The sequence below is a fragment of the Ixodes scapularis genome, unplaced genomic scaffold (assembly GCF_016920785.2).
Source record: "Ixodes scapularis isolate PalLabHiFi unplaced genomic scaffold, ASM1692078v2 PGA_scaffold5__190_contigs__length_132052651, whole genome shotgun sequence".
Lineage (NCBI taxonomy): Eukaryota > Metazoa > Arthropoda > Arachnida > Ixodida > Ixodidae > Ixodes > Ixodes scapularis.
This window is the reverse complement of record NW_024609880.1, coordinates 92,683,173-92,705,046: the sequence shown is the minus strand read 5'-3', so window position 1 is coordinate 92,705,046 and position 21,874 is coordinate 92,683,173. Positions and strand designations below refer to the sequence as shown.

Genomic DNA, 21,874 nt, shown 5'->3' with positions numbered 1-21,874 from the left:
CGTGCTATAGCTGCCTATGGCTTTTCCCGTCGTTTCTTTAGCCGCCTATTGCTCTTTGTATGATTTGCTATAGCTCATTCTATAGTTCGTCCTATGGTTCTCTCTACCCATCGTGCTACGGCCGCCTATGGCATTTCGTATGGTTCCTTTAGCCGCCTATAGCTTTTTGTATGGTCTGCTATAGAGATCTCTATGGCTTACTTTATGGATTTTTTTAGACACCGTGCTATAGCTGCTTATGGCTTTCCCAATGGTTTCTTTAGCCGCCTATTGCTTTTTGCATGGTCCGCTATAGCTCATTCTATAGCTCGTCTTATGAGTCTCTTTACCATCGTGCCATAGCTGCCTGTAGTTTTTGTTTTTACCGCAATCGTATGAAATGTGAAACAAATTATTTGTTGTCACTGGACATCTTTAAAAGAAAACCTTGTGAGACGTGCCGAACTTCATAGCCCCATTTAAAACAAAGAGCTAACATTTCAACAAAATAACAACAAAAAACAAATGCACTCACTCAGGTGTTTGCAAAAGCACAGGTAAACAGACACAAGGTATTGTTTTCGAATCTCCTAGAAGTTTATTACACACAGCCCATTCTGTAGACAAGCACACACTAAGCAATCTCTACTATGTGAAGAGGTACTACTGAGCTGTTATACAACTGAGAATATTGTAAAGCAAACAAGAACCAAAGGCAATTCCTGGGTAGTGTCTAGTCCCCCGGCAGCCGGCCGAATTCCCCCCCCCCCCCCCTTCCCCCCGAAATTCTAATGCCAGTCGCCACTCATTGGCGCTGCAATCAGTTTATCGAAAGACGTTTCATCGAGATCGTTTCATCAACACGTGACGTTTATAAACAACTCAAAATATGTTGTTTTTTTGTTTTTTTGTAATGATTTGCCAAGAAGTGGCGTGAACGGGTGGGCTGAGTCGGTGAGCACGCGCCTCAGGAATACAGGCGCGACGAAATGTCCCTGCAGCGTGCAATTCGCGTAACGAGTGCCGACTAAACGTGTGTCCATGAAGCGTCTATCCACGAAAAGGTGTCCATGAAACGTCTTTTCACAAAACGCAGAGAGAATAAGAATGTCAGTATTCTAACTACAATTTTCACGTGATTTCAGAGAGCTAATGGCAGGCGACTGCGGTAGAATTACGGGGAAATTATTCTCCCAGCTGTCAGAAGATAGGCACTGCCAGGAGATAGACACTACAGAACGGTCAATTGTCGCCGAGTAGGTTGCAGCGCACTTACGTTCAAAATACCGGACTTGAAAGATGTAATCCGAAATATACGTCGACACGGGCACTGCAGACCAACCACTCAAACACAAAACCGAGAAGGAAGGGATCCGTGAAGATTCACCATGATGCAGCACAAGCTGTCATTTGCCGAACCGAACACTGAACGCATCACAAGAATGTCTTGCGCTTCTTTGAAGAAATCACTTGTTGCCAACATAGGGGTAGGACTTTTCGATCGGGATACCTTTTAACATAGAAGCGAAATCCACAGCAGCCCCGCGGGCCACACGACACGCGAAACTAGGTCCGCAAGCAGCCTCATTCCGGGATTGGCAGCGTCTATTACGTCATCCGTCAAACCACGTGATCACGCTCCTTCCGTTACATGCGCACAGAGAGCGGAGTGAAGCGATAGAAAGTCTACGGTTGATTGGTCCACCGAGTCCGCACCTTCTGCAATGCTTTTAGCTTAGGGAGAGAGAGAAAACAGAAAAATTGAAAAACAGTGCTCCTTCAAGGCCAGAACGGGAGTGCGATCACAAAGACTAATCTTCAGGGGCATACCAACAATGAACACAGCGAAAGAATGTGTCACTTATATCCTGTTGACAGTTCGAGCCAAGGTTGATAGTGCAGTGGATGCTATGTGTGGCCTTGGGCTTAAGGCAGGTGCCGTGTCCAGCGTTATCACCAGCTTCGAGACAGTTGTCACGGGACCCTAACCGGAGACATGATTGGCCTCAAACACGCATAGCGTCTACTCTGCTGTCACTACCGAGTGAACAGGACAGCTCCATGAAGCCTCCCCAGCTTTTGAACTTCTTTCTAAAGCTGCACTTCCCAGAAGTGACCCAAAACGAGGCAGGTTTGAAGATATCATATTTTACGCCGTTTAGCCCACATTATAATTTAAAATGAATAATTAATGGCGAATACTCTTTCTTTGCCCAGGATGTCCACAAATAAATAAATAAATAAATATATATATATATATATATATATATATATATATATATATATATATATATATTTACCAAGCACTTTTGAGTTATGTGTACACTGTTAGGTTCGCATTTTTAAACGTCAATTTTGGGAATCTTTGCATCGTTGTGGCATCTATGATTGCGTGGTTTAAGAAATTTGTGACGTAATACGTTTTTCATCCGTGAGTTCAGTCTATATCACTGCCATCAATTACAATCTCTGAGCACCATGATGACTCATGGTGGGGATGTGTGCTCCAAGAAGCTCCAATGAGTTTAATGTCTCATAATTTAAAGAAAAAGAAGAGAAATTAGCCACAGCGCTTGCTGATTTGTTGAATTCGCAGAACAGAGAGATAATAGGACGCACCTAAGGTAGCGCGTGCCTAATGATATTAATTTTTTTTTCGGCTGTTATTTTTGTATATTTCGCCGTTCTCGACATGGGCGTTGACGGACATTGCACCGCTGCTTACGCCCCTGTCGGGGTAAGCTTTTTTGTTGTCACGACACTCTATCGCGCTATAGACGCCTTGATTTAACGCTCATGAAGTCTCGAGAGAACTGTCAATTGTTTAGTCAGAGCAATGACGCAGCAATCGCGAAATGAGAGACGACTGAGCCTCACTCTGATAAAATGTGAGCGTGGGACTCTCGAGCAGCGTTGACTTGCTGATGATGCAGGGCGCTGCTTTGTCGTTGAGATTCTTTGTCCTGCGAACGCCGGCGAAAACGTTACAGTGCTCGGCGTACCCTAGGCAGCAGCGCCTGTCAGCGACCGCCCGCGCAGCATCGTAACCTTTCTGGAGCCTACTGGCAGTCTGCGAGCGCCGACGATTTATCGTCGCGACTTGAATGGGAGCATTTTATGAACTCCTGCGGTGAACATGAAATACCGCGAACATGAACTCCCGCGAACATTATCCCCGCGACGGCGAACCGCCGGCGCTCGCAGACGGAGGGTTCCGATGCTGTGCGAACGGTTGTTGGAGGACGCTGCGTAGGGTATACGCCGGGTGCTGGAACGGCTTCGAAGCCATTCGAAGGGCAAAGGATTCGCGACGACCAAGTAGTGTCTTGCATCTTCAGTAAACTAACGAGGCTCAAGAGTCGCAAGCTTACATTTCCACAGAGCGAGCGCGGCGTGCCAGATCGAGGCGCAGTCAGCACTCGCGTCGCGATTGCTACGTCGTTGCTCTACTACACTGATGACATGTGCACCGGCATTCGAAACCGCCCTCTCGAGACTTTATACGAGTCCAATAGACGGCTTTATAGCGCGATAAACCGTCGTGACAAGAGTAAAGCTCACCTCTGTAGTGGCGTAAGCAGCGGGTTTATGTTCGTTGACGCCGCGTCGAGAACGACGAAATATACACAAAAAAACATTAAATATATTTAACACAGCAGGCAGAAAGAAATACAAACATGGCAGGGACACGGACAAAGTAGAAGGCGCGCTACGAAATACATATACTTTCAAAATACACTGGAAACGACAGATAATTAGAGCTAGAAAACGGACGATTGAGATGACGTCAACGCCGAAATAAGGCAATGCGCAGGGAAAGCAGCCGGCAAAACTGCAATAGTCCTATAGGCAGCTAAGGACGTTTTTGTGATGGCGGGCGTATAGCCGCGGCGACGTACGCCCCGTCAACCTGGCTGAATAAAATTCTCGCCCCGATCGAGCGCATGAATGACTCTCTTCATCTTTCGTACATCTGCAGAAAAAAAAAAAAAAGAAAAGAAAAAAGGTTTCGGGTTTATAGCTTAAGCAAACAATTGAGCCGACTAAAAAAATTGGATGGTCGCGAGTCTATAGCTCGGGAGACATACATCCCTCTATAGCCGGCTAAAGCACATTGTAAGGTCGGAGGCTATAGCTTTGGTGACATAGAACACTATTGAGTCGGCTAAAGAAAATTCAATGGTCGCTATTCTATAGATTTAGGGACATACACCACTCTATAGTCGGCTAAAGCACATTGAATGGTCGGAGGCCTATAGCTTTGGTGACATAAAACACTATAGAGACGGCTAAAGAAAGTTCGATGGTCGCGAGTCTATAGATTTAGGGACATACACCACTCTATAGCCACCTAAAGAACATTGAAAGGTCAGAGGCCTATAGCTTTGGTTACATAAAACGCTATAGAGTAGGCTAAAAAAAATTCAATGGTCGCGACTCTATAGATTTAGGGACATACACCACTCTATAGCCGGCTAAAGCACATTCAATAGTCGCGAATCTATAGCATCAAGGACATACATATTTCTATAGCTCGCTAAAGAATAATGAATAGTCGCGAGTCTATAGCTGCGTAGTCATAAATTATTCTATAGCCAGGTATAGAAATCGGAATGGTCGAGATTCTAAAGCTTTGAAGACATACATTTTTCTATAGGTGGCTATAGCGTGCTTTATGGCTTCTAATGGCTGACCATAGAGGGCCATAGAAGGTGATAGCTCACCATAGGATTTTCCATAGACGTCCATAGACCATTTTTGTATGGGTGTCAGCGTTTCCACATCCAAAAGGAGGCTGATCAAGAAAGAAAGCACACCACATAAACTTCCATACTCAAACGTCGATTCTCCAGTGATTCCGAGTGTCATTGTCGTTTTCTTTAGATTTATATTTGTCACTTTTTTACCGTTCGAATCTTTCTTCATGAAGTACAGATTGCGTGCCATACTTGTCCGGAAATATCATCGGCACGTACGATGGGGACAAAACTTCTTTGGAGGGCATTCCTCCAACAAAATTGGCACTGCATACCCGTGAGTGTGGGATGGCATTTCAGTTTGTCCCACCGGCGCTGACAGATGTAGGCGTTACTGGTACGAAAACAAACGCAGAGCGCAGAGCGGCAGTGTAGAATATGTCAGCCGTGCCGACACAGTGGCAGACATGATCGGGAGACCAAATTTAACGCGTCGTGCGGCACGGCTCCATCGTTGTCGCTGTCCCGCAAAACATCGGCGAGGTGAAAAACTGTGAAACGTTGTCCCCACGAGATAGGACGCATAACTATTGAAGCTCTTAATGACGCAGCACAGGCAGCACTTCTCATGCTGTGAACCCAGCGCAACCGCACCGCTCCGACTTCAATGCGTACCAACGTACGCGGCGTGGTTTCGGTTTCGTTTTCTCTAGGGCTCTCACTGCCTACCTTCGGTGCCGGCCGCGCGGCGGCGCGCCAGTCGCGTCGCACGGAGTGTATAGTGTCTGACAACACTCGCAGGGGGATCACGCGAGTCTCTAGGTATAAAAACGGGCACCACAAAGCACCCAATTTAGGGGCGATCAAGTGATTCCCTGAGAGTTACGGTACTAAATAATGCCTGGATTTACGGGTGTCACATGAGTACCTGGGTGTCACAAAAGGCGCCAAAAAGCACCGTATTTAGAAGGGATTCGTTGACTCCCTGAGAGTTGAAAATGGTTTCATATAATTCCTCTAATTAGCAGTGTAATATAAGTACCCGAATGTAACAGAGGGCTCCTAACAGCACCCGAAGTAAGGGGTGTCGGTTGAGGCCCGTGGACTTTGAGGGGGGTGCTAAGTGATCCGGTATATCTAGGGAGTACTTAAATTCCCCAACTTGAGAGGATACCACAAACACCCCAGGGGAGTCACATATGGGACACGGTCTAACTCCCCTGAGGGGAGTACCCGTATACACCCTTTTTTCTTAGAGTGTACTGGTATATACACGTGCATCTAAATTCAAAACTTTCAAAGAACTCTTCGTCTGTGTCCGCATTTTATTCTGACAATCATCAGAATACTATAGTGTTAAAAAAATTAGGGATTTTACTTGAGCTATCTTGAATATTTTTCTTATATATTCAACTTTGAGGAGCAGTCTTTCAGCGCAGCACCAAAACACAGCGGCGAAGCCAGTTTTAGGTGAGGTCGTACCGGTTACGCTCTTACGCGAAGCGATAGTGGAGCGAGCTGTAGAAGAACTGCAACTTTCATGCAGCTTGGCGTGCACAAATGCTCTATAAAAAAGTGCGGTTTTAGATTTTTTACATAGTTTGTTAAAACGTTTTGTAAAAAAATTATTGTTTTGCATCAAGTATGAAGGTCTATCGGAGTAATGATTTACTTTTCAATGTGGAAAGTAGCCGATCTGGTTTCTAACAAATAAAAATGTGAAAGGCGGAATAGCGATTGTTTGTTTTCCCTTCCATCTCTACACCTATTTACATGGACAAATGCTTTACGAATAAAGCTGCCATTAATGTCAGTATCACGTCAGAAAGGTTCTCTCTCTCCCGTCAAGCGGATAAACGCATTAATATTGCCTGTTATACTATACACTGCAGGACAGTTAGCAGGAATATGACACCGTTTTGTGTCTCTGTGTCTGTATGTGTGTGGCGGTGCGCCTGCACCAGCGTGTGTGCATGCATGTTGGTTTGTTTGTTCGTTTTGTACGTGTTTTACTTGTGTAATACTATAAATAAGTTTTATCGCCTCAAGATGCGCCTATTCTCCACGGTGGCAGTTTTGACAAAGATCGTTCATTGCTTAGCCAGAACCACTATAAACCAGAAATCGCTTCTTCGCTTTTTTTTCTTTGTGATGCTCTGTATCAGGGGTTTCAAACAAGCGGCTGGAAGGGGCCGCAGATAACCGGCTGTGAGCACCAGTTCTCAAACGCTAGAAATGGCATGCCCCCCCCCCCCCCCCCTTTGCCTTCCCGCCATACGTTGGTCGATCCTCGACCTGTCTGGAGTGGGCTGGCTGCCCCCCCCCCCCCCCCCCCCCCCCACTTGAACGGGTTTGATATATATATATAAGGTGTGTTTTTCTAACCTTAACAGATTTGCTTAAAAAAAGCCGTGAAAGTTACACTTATGCCGCTTGTGGAGGTGAGTTATACGGCCAGGGGGGCATAATATAGGGGGCTAATCGTAAAGATCAGTTGGTTAATTAACTAAAATTTGTTAATTAACATATTAATTAATGAAAATAGACATATGGTTCCAACTAGAAACTTGCTCAGCGTTATCGAAAACCACTAAATCAGTCATTTTCAGAAAGACTTTGAGCGCGTGAAAAGCGTAGTAGTACACTAAAGTTACCACTCGTGGAGCAGGTACAAAGCTAGCAATTGCGATAAGGCGCCCGCGCGATTTTTCCCTCTCTTATCTAGCCCCAGCCTTGTATCTCCTCCAGGTGTGGGAACTTTAGTTATAATACTATGCTTCCCGCGCGCCGAATGTCTTTCTGAAATGACTGATTTAGTGGTTTTCGATGACGCTGAGCAAGTTTCTATTTGGAACCATATGTCTATTTTCATTACTTAAAAAGTTATTTAACGAATTTTAATTAATTAGACGACTGATCGTTACGATTAGCCCCCTATAATAGGTCCCCCTGGCCGTATAACTAACCTCCACAAGCGGCATAAAAGTAACTTTCACGGCTGTTTTTAAACAAATCTGTTTTGCTTAAAAAAAAACACCCTGTATATATATATATATATATATATATATGGGGGTTTTCGTCTCAAATCGGGCAGGCTACACGGGTCTAATTTTTTAATTTTCACGAAGAAAAATATATGTTTTGGGGCATTTCTCAAATGAAGGAGGGCGCAAACTGCATGTACCTCAGATTTTTTGTTCTCGAGTTACGAGCCGTAGAAACCGCAGTGGCAGAAACTAGTGTTTTTGCCTGCCGTCGCAGGTCGCGTGTTTGACACCCTCTGCTGGCGCTAGTGTTTTTTCTGCACCCTTTTAACTTTTCCCCCTCATTTACTAGGTATTATAAAGATACCATGACGTATTCAAATATTTTTAGGAATTTGGTTGTTTTCTAAAATATATGTAAAACTCGTCACTCCGGTCGCTTTTTGGTCAAATTTGACAGGTCATTACTTCGTCTGTACTTAAGGTAAATTTTCTTTCTTGGAATTGACTTCCACATTTCTTATAATGTGCCAATGTGGCGGTCGTGGTTTGATATAGTTTAGCGTGCCGGGCGTGCGGTTTTTCACCCATTTCGGCTAGCACTAGTATATTTCAGCTCATCTTGCCACTTGCTATACATTTAATTGCTAGCAGATGTCCATGATATTTTGCGAAAACAAATGGCGTGATAACTGTCATCAAAAGGAAAACGATGTCTAAAAATATTTCTGATGAGAACATCTGCGGGTTCGCGCTCTCTCGTACTTACAAACTCAACTAGGTACGAGTTTCCTGGAGTTTCTCTCAAAAACAAGTAATACAATTTCGATTTTAGCCAATCCCTAGCCGCCTCTCTGTTGCCGCGCCCTGTTTTCCGCAGCTGTAACGAAGTATGCTTCCAAACTCACGGAAGTTTAACAAACGTACGACTCGGGAAACTACACTGACAGCTCAAACAATTTTGTTTTTGTCGGCCAACCTCGGGACCTGGGTATGGGCTGTTCGGTGTATTAAAGCCTGCGAGGGAAAGCACGCATGCCCTCTTCCTGTTCACCGACGTTGGAGAACGACAGCTGTTCATTCGGCAGCGCTTTTTGTAGTAAGCGCCGTACTGTACTCCAGCTTCAAGCCCCTTACAGCGAAGTCAGAAATATATCAGCAAGGTAGGTTTACATTTTTGGCATTTCTTGCCAAAGAATTTTGCGGTGCACAGAAATCCCTAGTGAAAAACAAGATATATAAGAACATATAAAAACCATATAAGAAACTTCTCACAAGTCTTTTATATGGCGCTTGTATGTTCTCAAATATCTCATATAGTTCTTATATGATTTGTATACGTTCTTATATATCTTGTATGAATGAAGTGTGTTTATTGGACACCGAAACTTCTCATACAAACGAGAATTTTCAATAGGGATATTAGTGTAGAGGCATGGCCGTTGAGAATACGACATCGCAGGCGACTCTGACACGCTAAAAAAAGTTACCCTTGTTTTCATGCTAGGCGTTAAAATGGTGTATCAGGACATCATCAAACAACTGTTTCACTATAAAGTTGCATAGCTTTTCTTATAAAAGATATAAATACGAAGCCCAATTCAAAGTGCCCGCCAGTGCCTTGTGACGTAAGCATGTACCGCAAGACGTCGGGCCGATCAGAAGAGAGGCATCATCGGAAGTCACGTGAGTTGTATGACTCCGCTTGTTTACCGCGACCGCGTGTGATATTTCTTAATTTTTTTTTGTTATTCTCCGCACCTCCGCGAGCGATACTAACAGACAAGGTTTGTTTTATTTGCTGTTTATTGCTTAATATTGTTGTGAAGGTAAAAGAAGAGGAGTCAGTGAGTTGACGTGATCAACTACAATGCCTAGAAGGTGCTGTGTTAGGAACTGTCCCGGTCATGTGCACCTAGTCAACAAGTTCTACTCATGTTCTAGACAAAACACGTACTTTATGCTCGACGTTTATTTGTACTTGGTCCACTCACCGGTTCGTATTCTCTAGGCGGCAGGCATCTTCAGCCTGGAGAGTATCCGATGATTCGACGACCTAGGTGACTGAATCTTCAGAAGAACAACCGCGCCTGTCGTATGCAATCAATCCTAATTTCTGCGAGCGTTCTAAGTTGTTTTTTTTCAAAACTCGATAGCTTGTTTCGTGCCCAGTATTACTCTGTACCGTCGGACTGATGGCATGCACTCGTACACTGGCTTGTATTCGCAACGATTTCATCATTGACCTCCATCACGTCGATCCACTGACACTTCGTCCAGAACTTTTACAGCATACAAACTAAGAAACGGTGCACTGATAAAAAGCTAGTGGAACTGAAACTTCGCTTTCTACGATCGCTCATGGAAAAGACCAGAATAACTACAATAAAGAAAAGTCTTAGGCATGGTCGCGGAGAGCACGAGGAGTGAAACTCACGTGACTTCCGGCGAAGCTACTTTTAGTGACGTAAGTAGATGCCTCCCTTCTGAACGCCCCGACACCTTCCGGTACATGGTTACGTCACAGGGCACTGGCGGACACTGTGCATTAAGCTTCGCATTACTTCTTTTTAGTAAGAAAAAACTACGCAATCGTAGAGTGAAAAAAAATATTTGGTGATATCCTGATACACCAATATAACGCCTAGCATGAAAAGGAAAAAAAAATTGGCCTGTCAGATACCTTTTAACAGGAAGGTTAGGAGACGAGAGCGCACGGGGGACGTCAGACCGTCGAGCTCTGGTTGGCACGATTAGCTAAAGCTAGCAGGTTTCTGTCTCCACTTCACTCGTCCAACGTGTTAGAACGCGGAACATTGGCGTCCGGCGTTTGACTCTCGCATTCGAACGCGTTCCACGAGTGCAATGGAGACAAAGACTCAAGACAAGGCCTTAGGACTACCCAGCAATCATTGGAATCACAATTTGCGACCTTCTTACGTCCCCACGCGTTCTCGTTTCCTCCTCTCCCTCAGCTTCTCAGCGTATATTAAAAGTTCATATAAAAGCACGAGTTGAGGGACCTGTAGCGCTGAAAACACGTGGACTTCCATGCTACTTAAAATAGAAACTATTTTTAATTATCATTATAAACTCGGAGCTAGCTAACTGACCGAGTACCGGGATCAGTTAGAATGAGAATGGCGGTTGGTCAGAGCTTCAGCCTCGGGACGTGCGTGTTCATGCCCCAGTGGTCTTTCGCACGTGCAAAAGGCGCACTGGAGCTTGTCGGCGATGCTTCTTCTTTACTGGCATCTGTTGGGTCTTTTGACGGTCACAGACCTTTTCGGAACCCGTTGCAATGATCCTAAGCCTGCCATTGCCTGGACACGCACTCTGAGCTTGCATCGGGCAAGAGAATCGCGTCAGCGTTCAATGAGCACTCGGATCCAATCACACGCGTCGCGCAGCGAAATTGGCGACCTCCAATGTTGCTTGATGTACACTTGATGACTCGTCGCCCCTGTGAGGCAGACCAAGTTCTAGGCTGTATAAACACACACACAACCCAATTTTTGATGTACACTTGATTGAACAGGGTCGTTTACTGTATAGAGGAGAATGTTCAAAGTTATATGTTTAGCTTGTACTATCCCCCGACCATGCTTAGAATTTCGTTCTTTGACTCCGACTGAGAAGTCGTACGAGGTTTTCTCATTCCTTCAGCGCGTCATTAACCAAATGTTAAAAAGAAATGTTTTTTTTTAATTGCAAAATCAAACTACGATTCGCCGTACGCTCATTCTCCGCCCAAATCTGGCGTTAGCGATTTGGACCGGACGCCATATTTCCACAACTAGCTCTTATTTGGTTAAAAGTTTATGATTCTATAGGGAAATAATAAATGGAAGCGTTCTCGCTCCTCTTTATGGATTCGCGGGCTCTGTTGGCCTCCGTTTCTTCCTTACAAGCTTTCCAGAAATTGCTTATAACTTAAAAAAAAAAAGATTGTTAATTAAAAATAAGTTTTACAATTGTTGACATCTGGTTCTAATTGCTGGGGCTGCTTTTGGGCGGAGAGTGGGCTTACGGCGATAAGTATAAGCGACAAGATGGTTTGGTGGCGCCACCTCGCGGGCGCCCTTCGGTGGCACGCTAATTGGGCGATCACATAACTTTATTTGATGGAAAGGACATTAACTTTGCCGTGTGATATTGAATTCTGTCAATTGACTGCCATGAAAAATCGCTCCAACTGACAGCCACACCTCTGGAAATGATGCCTATTCTCAAGTCTATTTCAGGGCTTACCAACCGTCCTTGTTTGCGGAATGACTAAGCAGGAAACTGACAGCGACGCCGCCGGTTGGGACAACTGGCTCCAATGCCGGAATATGAATTTTGACGAAGTTTGCCATGTTGTGGACATCTGGAAAGAGCATGACATGGTACAAGGTGAAGACAACGCGAAACAATTCTTCGAGGTGGACCCGGAGGGTTTCTTTGTCGCTGTCGATAAAAGAACAGGTGAGTATTCTCGACTACCTCGAGAAAGTTATATGCACTCTCGAATGGCGCAAATTGTGTAGTTTTCAAAAGTACCGCCTGGGGAGTAGTAGTGCGGCAGCAACCGAAGGTTAAAGATTCAGATCTTGGCAATTTCGACCGGACAATTTCGGACTCGAAAAATTCAGTGCCTCTTATGTTATTCCTAAGACGACTTGAAGGCGAAAGCCCAAGCACCGATCCCTTTGATGGCGAGCCTCCGAAGAGAGCGCTCTCTGACGTCGCACCTTTTGGCGCCGTTAATCTCACGGCATGTTTCACGCCCGCTCTTCACTGCTGCCCGGGCGAGAGTGTCATCTTCTGTCGTCGGGTTTCGCCACGCGCACGCCTCTGCCGATTCTGTTACAAGTAACGCCATATCATGGTCCAGTGGCGAACCGTGGGTTTTGGTACCTTTCGCGTCGCCGACGTGTTTTTTTACCTTTCGTGTAGCCTACGTGTTTTTGTACGTCTCGTGTCGTCGACGTGTTTTCGCCCAAGAACTTTGAAGGTAGACTGAACAATCAGACATACGAGGCTTTCGCCTTAGACCGATCTAAGCGCCCGGCGCATCCGTGACGCCGCCATAACTTTTGTTTCTCAGGAGGCAAACGGCAGTGTGCGAGAGGGCTCGTGCCGTCCCGTGCTCTATACGCGCCGAGCTCCAGCTATAGGTTTTCGCACGTGCAGAAAGACGACGGTGTAACATAAATACTCTTCAGGCGAGGACAGCGCGCTCCTCGCGCAGTGCAGATAAAGTTTGCTTTTCACTCTATCTCTTTCTCTCTCACTATGGTTTCAAGCGGCGGCGGCAGATGACTCGTCGACCCGTGGGCACGGCAAAGACGGCTCTTGCCGCCTCTTGCTCCACACGCGCAGAGCTCCAGCGAGGCTGTCGCTCGTGCAGAAAGACCAGGGGTTCCGGCGTGTCATGGCAACGAGATAATTTTTTTTTCGCTCACACACAGTTTCGCCGTTTGGCCGCCGGCGACACTGTCAGCCGCGGGCACGGTGACCGCGGAATAATGCAGCCTTTCGGATGCCCGTCGAACGAACACTACCTGAGTCCTCGCGCCGCGAGTTCAGCCCCGCCGTGTCCTCACCTAAAGGGTGGATCTTACACCGTGAGAGAAACTTAAGTTCTCTCGATGCATTGTGGCAGCGGTGGCGAAATCAAACTGGCTGGTGAGGTCGGTCTACTGACGCAGCAGCTTCTAGATGAGGCGCCCTCATGAAAAGATACTTTTGTGTAAGATTACACAATAAATAAAAAAAAAATTACATCGTTGAAGTCAAGAAGACAAAGAAGTAGACACGCACTTTAATGTCTGCGGGGAATTTCGTGTAATTGGGTGTTTCTTTCTCTGACAGGCCAAGTGGTGGCTTCGTGCGCATGCGTTCGGCAGAACCCTTCACTTTTCTTCCTCGGTCAGTACGCGGTTCGGAAGAGACTCCAGGGCCAAGGTGTAGGGCCCAGGCTCTGGAAATTCATGGAGCATCGCCTGGGCGACTGCAACGCGGGCATCAGCGCAATGCCCAAAACTTTCCCCGTGTACCGGGACAAGGCGGGTTTGCCCCACATCGAGCCCTGGACAACAGTCATTTACAGCGCGTCCACAGTGACACCGGAGAAGCTACCCACGCCGCCAGATGATCTTCGTGTGGTGTCCATTGACGAAGCGCTGATGCCAAAGGTATCTAAGTTACGCTGCCTACGTAGGGTATTTTTAAGCGCTTATTCGGTCAAAAATAATTCGCATGAATAAACAAATTAACTAAGTTGAGTGAAACTTTTCACAATTGTATCCTTATGTAGTGCGTGTATAATATAAACATTTTACAAACGTAGGGATTAGCAAAAAAAAAAAAAAAAAGAAAGAAAAGCTTTTTGAGATGAATATCTTAAAGCTCATCCACCAGACCCGAACGTCTGTTGTATCATCTGTGAAATGCAGCGTCAAACCTGACGGTTTTTGCTGTTTCCATTCCTGTGCATTAAAAAAAAAAAATTAGGTTTAAGATATATCTACTGAACCTTGAATGCATTCAGTTCGCACCGCTCAAGAATACCCAGTCAGTATATCTTCAAATTGCTTCACCGCTATAAAAAAATAAATAAAAAAGGCGTAGTTATTACGTCTTTTGTCATATTTTATACGCCAAAACTTCAGTTCGACATACAGCGCACTGACGTCGAATTGGCGGCCCCAATAGACCATTCCATTTAGCGCTCTCTGGGCGGCACCATTTTGTTCGACAGCAGCGCCCTCTCCATACATCCGGGAAATTCAGCGGGTTCGGCGGGGTAAAACGAGAGAGAGGGCACGCGCCCGACTCCGCTAGCAGACGACAAAACGGGAGGTTGCCATTCTCCATCTTTGGGCTGTACCGGCGGGCTGTACGGAACATCGAACTCTCGCTCGTGGCTGCCGTTGTGAAGTGGTTCGCGTTCATAGAATAGTTATGGCTACTCCAAAATCAGCCTAAAACTCTCTGTTCCTCTACTTCGGTAAATGATCGACTGACATCTTTTTTCCGTTACTTCAATAGCAGTTGAGTCAGCCGGCAGTATACTACCCTCAACTACTGCGTGTATTGAGGCAGGAGAGCACGTTTTTAATAATTATTTCAGACATCCACTCATGGTCGCTAAAGGCAAACACCAGTACGAACTTTGTATAGTAAAAAAGGTACAGCCACCGGATTCACTTTTCGCCGGAGAGACCGGCCATTCTGACACAGTTTTCCCTTTTTTTTTATTTACACGCACATAACAGCGCAATTGAACTCTGTTAGTCTTTTTTATCTAGCATAGTAATACACGATAACTGGCATACCAAAATCTGCACATCTGCGCTTGAAATTCCCAAAATGACGCGATTTTAAACAGAGTTTGTACGCCAGCCGGATGATAGGTACTGCCCACTCGGCGGAGCAGACGACACACAGGCGAGAGGGGGAGGGCATTTTTTTCTCTTTTTACCCTCTCTGCTATGACCCTAATGGAACGGTCTATACGCGGGGCTCGATGACGGTGGGATATAACACATTGAACAGCTAAAGTACGTTTCAATAGCTGCAGAAAAAAATACCGCAAGGTTTCGCAGTAGGACCAAGAGAACCATGATTACTTTTTTTGCAGTCAGTCACAGATACACCATTTATCTTAATAAGTTGTACAACTCGGCAATGAAGTCGCTCGTGAAAGTTGGGACCGTCGGTTCATCGTGAGTGTGCTGTACGTCGAACTGAAGTTTTGGGTGTATTACATGTGACAAGGGGTGTAATAATCTGCCTTTTGTTGTGTGTGTGTGCATTCCGAATATGATTCATCTCTACGATCGACGACATTACAACTAAACAAAACAATTATTTATATGTTTTCTTTTTTTTTATTTTTTTTTATATTACGTCGTTGGAAATTTGTAAACCGTTTTTCTTAAAGAGGGCAAAAGAGTAAAAAGTAAGGGGCTGCCGGCGCTTTCCTCCTTACTGAGTGGTTAGGAACGAGCGAAAGATTGAGATAAACGTCTTGGACGCGTGTATTTTTCCACGTTCGCTTGTTCTCTTCGCGGTTTATTCTTTTTTAAAATTTTGCTTCCAGTTGTAATTTGACCTGGTGGACTTAATGATGGGAATTCCCTGGTCATCTGGACATTCTAGTTCGGTAATAGGCTCCGGTAATAAAAACCCAGAGCGAAGAATATTATGGGAGGGCATCTGTATCATAAACGGGATACGAAAAGCCAACTGTTTTTTGAAATTCGTTCAAACTTCATCGCTTTTCAAACGACCAAACCCTCCGGCGGCAGTGGGTTGCGTCCGTGGACAGAAAATACTTTTCCCCGACGCCATCCTCTCGAGTGTAATCGGAACATTTCGTGAATAAAGCGCGCACCCAACTTACCGCTGCAACGTCGATGAACATGAGCTACGCTCGCATGGTGGGTGCAAGTTTTCTCCTAAGAATCGCGGTTTCAGCTTGAAGCTTTTCGTAACTTAATTTATTTTAATGCTACTATTTTGCAGTGGTGACATTGATTTGATTTTCTTATCTCCAACGCTTAGTTGAACGCTCATTTCCGCCGCCGAAAGTGGCTGGAAATTGTAGAAAAGTTAGTTTTATCGGCTTTCCATAATCGCGATCTCTTACGCGATGGCAAAGAGCCGTGGACTTGGGATAATCGTCACAACGCGACTTCTGTCCTCTCATTTTGCAAATTAGTGCATAACGTAGCTGGAAAGAAAATATCAATTACTATTGCTGAAACATGCTCATGCATTGATTTCGGATAGTCGAACAATTGCTCGACTCGCTCCGGCAATGGGCCCATCTGGACTTCGATGTTTCCAGTTTTAGACAAAGGACACACTCGACAATCCGGGATCCTCAATTACAACTTTTATAAACATCTGCAAGCCAAAGAGAGCAGCCTTCGATCGTTTCCTGCAATGACTTCATCTTACGCGTCCTTGTTCACGTTATATTTTATTGTTGTGGACGACACGAAATGCCAAAGATATTATGGGTGTACTGTGTCTAAAACGAAATAAATCTGAGGGGAAATTCAATCGCTGTAAAGGGATACAATGTTTGTTGTACTCACCTCCGATTACACTCAGTGGCACGTTCGGTGCCACCTCGAATTTCTCTCGGCATCGCCGCACAGGTAAATGCCATAATCAGTTGGAAAAAATAACCGCATATCCACGTGGTGAATGATGTTGATTAAGGCGAAGCTCTGGTGGTGCTGATACGCTGAGCCCCGGCATGCCGAGCTTTTCGTTCGTTTTCATCCATGTCAGAGAGAGAATGTGTGGTTTGGAACGTGGTTATACACGCATTTGAGCATTGGACCGCAGCGCCCTCTCGCCTATAAATGTTGAGCCAATGCATGCAAAGTTTAACGCGATCATATATGCGTCTGACCGCAGCGCCCTCTCCTGTATAGACGTTGAGCGGCTACATGCAACGTTGCATCCATAACATCCCCAGCTCTTGAGTTACTACCACATCTCAGAGCCTCGCCTCGCAGTCGTAGCCGAGTGGTTAAGGCGATGGACTAGAAATCCATAGGGGTCTCCCCGCACAGGTTCGAATCATGCGACTGCGTAAACATTTTTTTTTTTTTTTTAAGAAGACAGATGGGATGAATATCGATGTGAACACAGACGCCGGACAAGGCTAGACCCTAAGAAGCTTCACCCCTAAAACGCCATACGCAGCACATAAGAACACAAGACGCTCCCGAAGTCGGATACCCACCACTTTGGAGAACTCTACCAACACACGCAACGCAGGAGCGGCGCCCCAAGGAGTGCTTTCGCCAACATTTCTAATTAATCAGCATGGCCGTGGAACTTGAAGCTCGTTAGGTGGCGCTACTGTATTCAAAATGGCGCTACCCGCGATAAAAACCGCCTAGAGGGCGTTATGAACCTAAGAGGCTCGCTCTAAATTAAAACGGAAAAATCGGCGCATGAATGTACCAAGCCAGTCATCTGCGTGCTAAAACCAACATTTAAATATCCCCGTGTTTTTTCAGTTCCGTGATGTCACCGTCAAATAGGCCTGCAGGTCGAGCTGGAAGTCTAAAGAAATTATGGACTGTGCCGAGCGTTTGTTTCTTGCTGTTGCGTGGAAGCATGTAGCAAGGTTCAAAGCATTCATTGGGCACGATGAAACTGCTTGTAATCAGTTAAGAATCCTACAGTCCAAAGGGTGAACCCTTGCGAACCGTGCCTGCCGCTGGCGTCATTTGTTTTGTTGTTGCCAGTAGAGACTTTCAGCTTGAAAAAAACGGTGAGGATCAATACAGACTCAATAAGTGATTTCTTCACAAGATGGCGCTCCGCTCCAAACAAACGGTTGCTTAGGCCGTTGTTATGGACAAATGCATAGGGGCTCAACGCGAGGTAAGAAATTCTCTGATAAAAAAAAGTAAGTAATTTTTATAGGCATTCTGACTCCTCAATATATAATCGTGAAGACTTTTTTCTATTGTCTCAGTAGCATAAAGCGATGAAAAACGCTAGTAATAAAGTTTCGCAACCGAATTTGCGTTGCTAGCAGACGACGCAGTGGCTTGGTCGGGTTCAGTGGTTCTTTCTCAGGGAGTACACGACCGCGCTGAATGAGGTAGGTGACGATCGACGAAACTTCTTTTCTCGGGTTACGTCACACTTACGGGGTCAATTATAATATCAATAACTTCGCGAGAAAGAAACCCAAAGACCTTGGACATAATATCTGGATTGCTAGTCCAGCGATGTTCGTTGATTTGTTTAGTAGGGGTGTGCGAATATTCACGTTATCGAACTAGGAATCGAACATTACCCTATTCGATTCGTTAATCAAATCGAATAATAATTTTCAAGAGTTTCGATTACTCTTCGAATAATTTCTGAATAGTCGTTATGGTGTCGCGCAGCGAGATTTTATTTCAGGCGCCCCACAACGCGCAGGAGTGCCTGACAGACGTGTCGCAAGATGGCAATACGTATCCCCTTCTTTGAGGCAATTATCATCATCATCAGCAGCATCAGTTTCTCTCGATTTGTACGTACCGACAGCCCATTCTACTGGCGGCAAACTGTAGTGAGGAAAAGCATGAGACCCCCCCATGTGCGGCGCGACAATACCTGACCATTCCCGCAACCGAGGTGGCAAGCGAGGGACTGTTCTCAACGTGCTCGAACAATGTGACAAGCCGACGAGAGTCTCTTGCTGCAGAACACACGCAAAAGCTTGTAGTTTTTGCATAGGAACTATAAGTACCTCAAGCTGACGTAAAAACCCTTGTCATTTTCTGATCTGCGAAAATAAGATATCCATTGTACTGTTTCGATTCATTCACATATGGCTGGTGAATATAAATCTGATGAGCTCTAAGATTCCTCTCTTTTTTTAGTTCCCCGCGAACTGTGATTTTATGTTCAGCACCCGCGTGAACCTTGATATTATGTTTAGTACTCTAACAATTTAGTAGCTTTTGTCTCCATTTAATTATATATCGTTGAACTCTAGTCAATATTGTGTAGTCGCATTGTTACATTGATAGACATGTTGGAACATTAAATAAATTTGATATTCTGTACTATTTTTAAGCGATTCGTATTCACATTTGATTCCGTGCCAGAAATATTCGATTCTTATTGGATTCGGTTTCGAAAATCATTATTCGCACACCCCTAGCGTTTAGTAAAATCTCGGGCATATCGAAACCATGAAGAAAACACTGACGCCCGTCAGTGGCAATAAGAGTACAAGAGCGTGCCTTGAGGGTTATAGAACTGGGTCCTGTGTTCATAAAGCTTGAATCTTGGTCATGTGGCATCAGCATCTTAACCACATTCCCTGCGTTTTCGCTTTTCGTTTTTGGCCCTTACCTCTGCTTTCAACTGCAGGTGATCGCCTACGACGCCCTCGTTCATGGTTACGACCGCGGAAGGATGATCAGTCTGACGATGGGTTCCGGGACGGGCACATCGAGGGCTGTCGTACAGCGGCAGGGCGGAGATGACGTAATCTGTGGTTTCGGCAAAATCAACAGCAACATTCCGCAGGGCGCCGTGGTGGGTCCCATCTACGCTAGGGATCGAGAGGTCGCCGCCGTGCTTCTGCGGAACCTTGTGGAAAACAAGCCGGAAGCACGAGTCATGGTCGTCATGTTTGTGCCGAACTGTAACAAGGATGCCTGCGGTATTGCCGAAGACCTGGGCCTAATTGAAAGTGTGAGACTACCCCGCTGCTTCCGCAAGGAAGGCGTGGCCCTTCGCTTAGAGCTGGTCTATGCCCAACATGACACGAATTTTTGCATCGCTTAAAAGAAAAAAAAAACAGTATTATCAGTTATGATATCACGCCTCACCAAGCCGTCAAAGAGCAGAAGCACTCCATTTTTTAGTTTAATTGCTTTTCTTTTGTCTTTGATTACTGACATCAGTATTGATAGATTGACAAATTCACGTCTGTTCTATTTGGCTTCTGTGCGTGTTCTTCTAATTTTCCCATGTGAGAAGTAGCAGACCAATCACTACGTGTACTGATGACAGTCTTTTTTTATAATAAACTATTTGTTTTCTTGAAAGTTTATGGACTGTTATTGCATCCAGGGCCTGCTCGTGTGTTAGCTGCGTTCTACAGTCCTGTATGTTAACTCTAAAATTTTCAATGGGTATCCCGATTCACAAGGGTTTTGTTTTCGTTTCTCTTTTTTTTTTTTTTTATGGACGCTGATAACAAGCATGGACATAGCCAGAAATACTCTTAGCGTTATTCTTTATTTTGTTTATCCTCTCCGCGTGATGTAAGGGACACACCAAAAGTAATTGCTCTTCTAGGTAGCGCGATGTTCTTGTGATTGAATGCAGGCGTGCGGATTCATCGTCGCCAAATTCAGTGTGTGGTGGGCCAGGGTGGAAGAAAGTCAGGATTTTTTTAAAGTCAAATCGGCGCACGCCTCCTCATCACACTCGGTGCTGTCACCGTCACTCTCTGAGGACTCATCAGAGACTATCTCAGAGGCCTCCTTTGGATCATAGGTGTCTACTCCGCTAAAGTCACATTCACTGCCACTCGAGCCACAAGCCATTCCGTAAATTGCGGACGGAGTAAAGGTTGCCATGTTGAACTCGTAAAAGGCCGCGCAACATTCTCGCCCGCGCATTTCGCAAAAAAAAAAAAAAAAAAAAAAAAAAAATGCGTAGCGTCATTTGCGGCACCTTTCGAAAGGCGAAGAAACTAAGAATGTCTAGTTTACATTCCCGATGGCAGATGGCGCAAGTTAAAATTGTCGAGGCGCGCCCGACACCTGACCGCAAAGAAGAAATGGCCTGTCGGGGTTGTCCCCGACATTTGACCAGAACCTGGATATTTTTTTTTTTTTGTCGGGGGTCACCCGACAAATGACTCCAAAGGGTTAAACCAGATTTATGTAATTGAAATAGGGTTCATTTGATTTAAATAAGATTTATTTCATACAAACCGATGTAGGGAGGAAACAGCTATTCTTTATCACTATGTGTATTTTTAGCACGGCAGATTTATTGGACAATCCGTTCAATCAATGAAAACAGTACGTAAGGTAAGATTACTATACTTTTAAGCTTTTAAATTAAATTTAATAAAAATAAAAATATTGATGGAAACGCGCCAAACAAGAATAAAAGCAGCTTATCTTTTTGGTTAGGAAAAAAACTATTTGCGTCTTGTTTTCCAATCTTGTTTTCAATGGGACATTAATTTTCTAGTTTTTATTTTTTATTTTTATTTCCCTTTTTTATTTGCTTGCAGTGGTACATTACGTAACTGATGAACAAAGTGGAACGGAGGAAAATAAATCGATGACGCCCTGATTTGCCCAGAAGAGTTGTTCGATTGATCGTTTGATTTAAATCAAACCAAGTGCAAATTGAAAGCATCAAAATATAGAAAATCAGTAAATAAAGAAGTATTTGGGGATAGCTTTTGCGGGAAAAGATTTTAATAATCATAGTAAAACCGGAGTGATATAAACCACAATATAACTCACATTACAAATCACGATCTAAGACACCTTGATTATTTTTTCCCACTCTGGGTGTGACACGAAAAAAATCAGTCACAAGAATTTTAAGAACGCGGACGGCGATATAGAAGTGTGCGAATATTCAAGACATTTTAATATATCTACGAGTAAGATTAAAATTCGACCGACATTGAATCCAGTGGTAGTGCATAAGCATTTT

General features: G+C 44.8%; 1 protein-coding gene across 1 annotated transcript; it reads left to right on the top strand.

The window, feature by feature from the left end:
- Positions 1–8,798: 8,798 nt before the first annotated feature.
- Positions 8,799–20,242, top strand: LOC115328059. Its single transcript, XM_040215004.3, has 4 exons — positions 8,799–8,823; positions 11,895–12,127; positions 13,517–13,839; positions 19,553–20,242. The coding sequence occupies exons 2-4, from the start codon at positions 11,932–11,934 to the stop codon at positions 19,970–19,972; spliced, it is 939 nt and encodes a 312-aa protein (XP_040070938.1). The 5' UTR covers positions 8,799–8,823; positions 11,895–11,931; the 3' UTR covers positions 19,973–20,242.
- Positions 20,243–21,874: the final 1,632 nt, after the last annotated feature.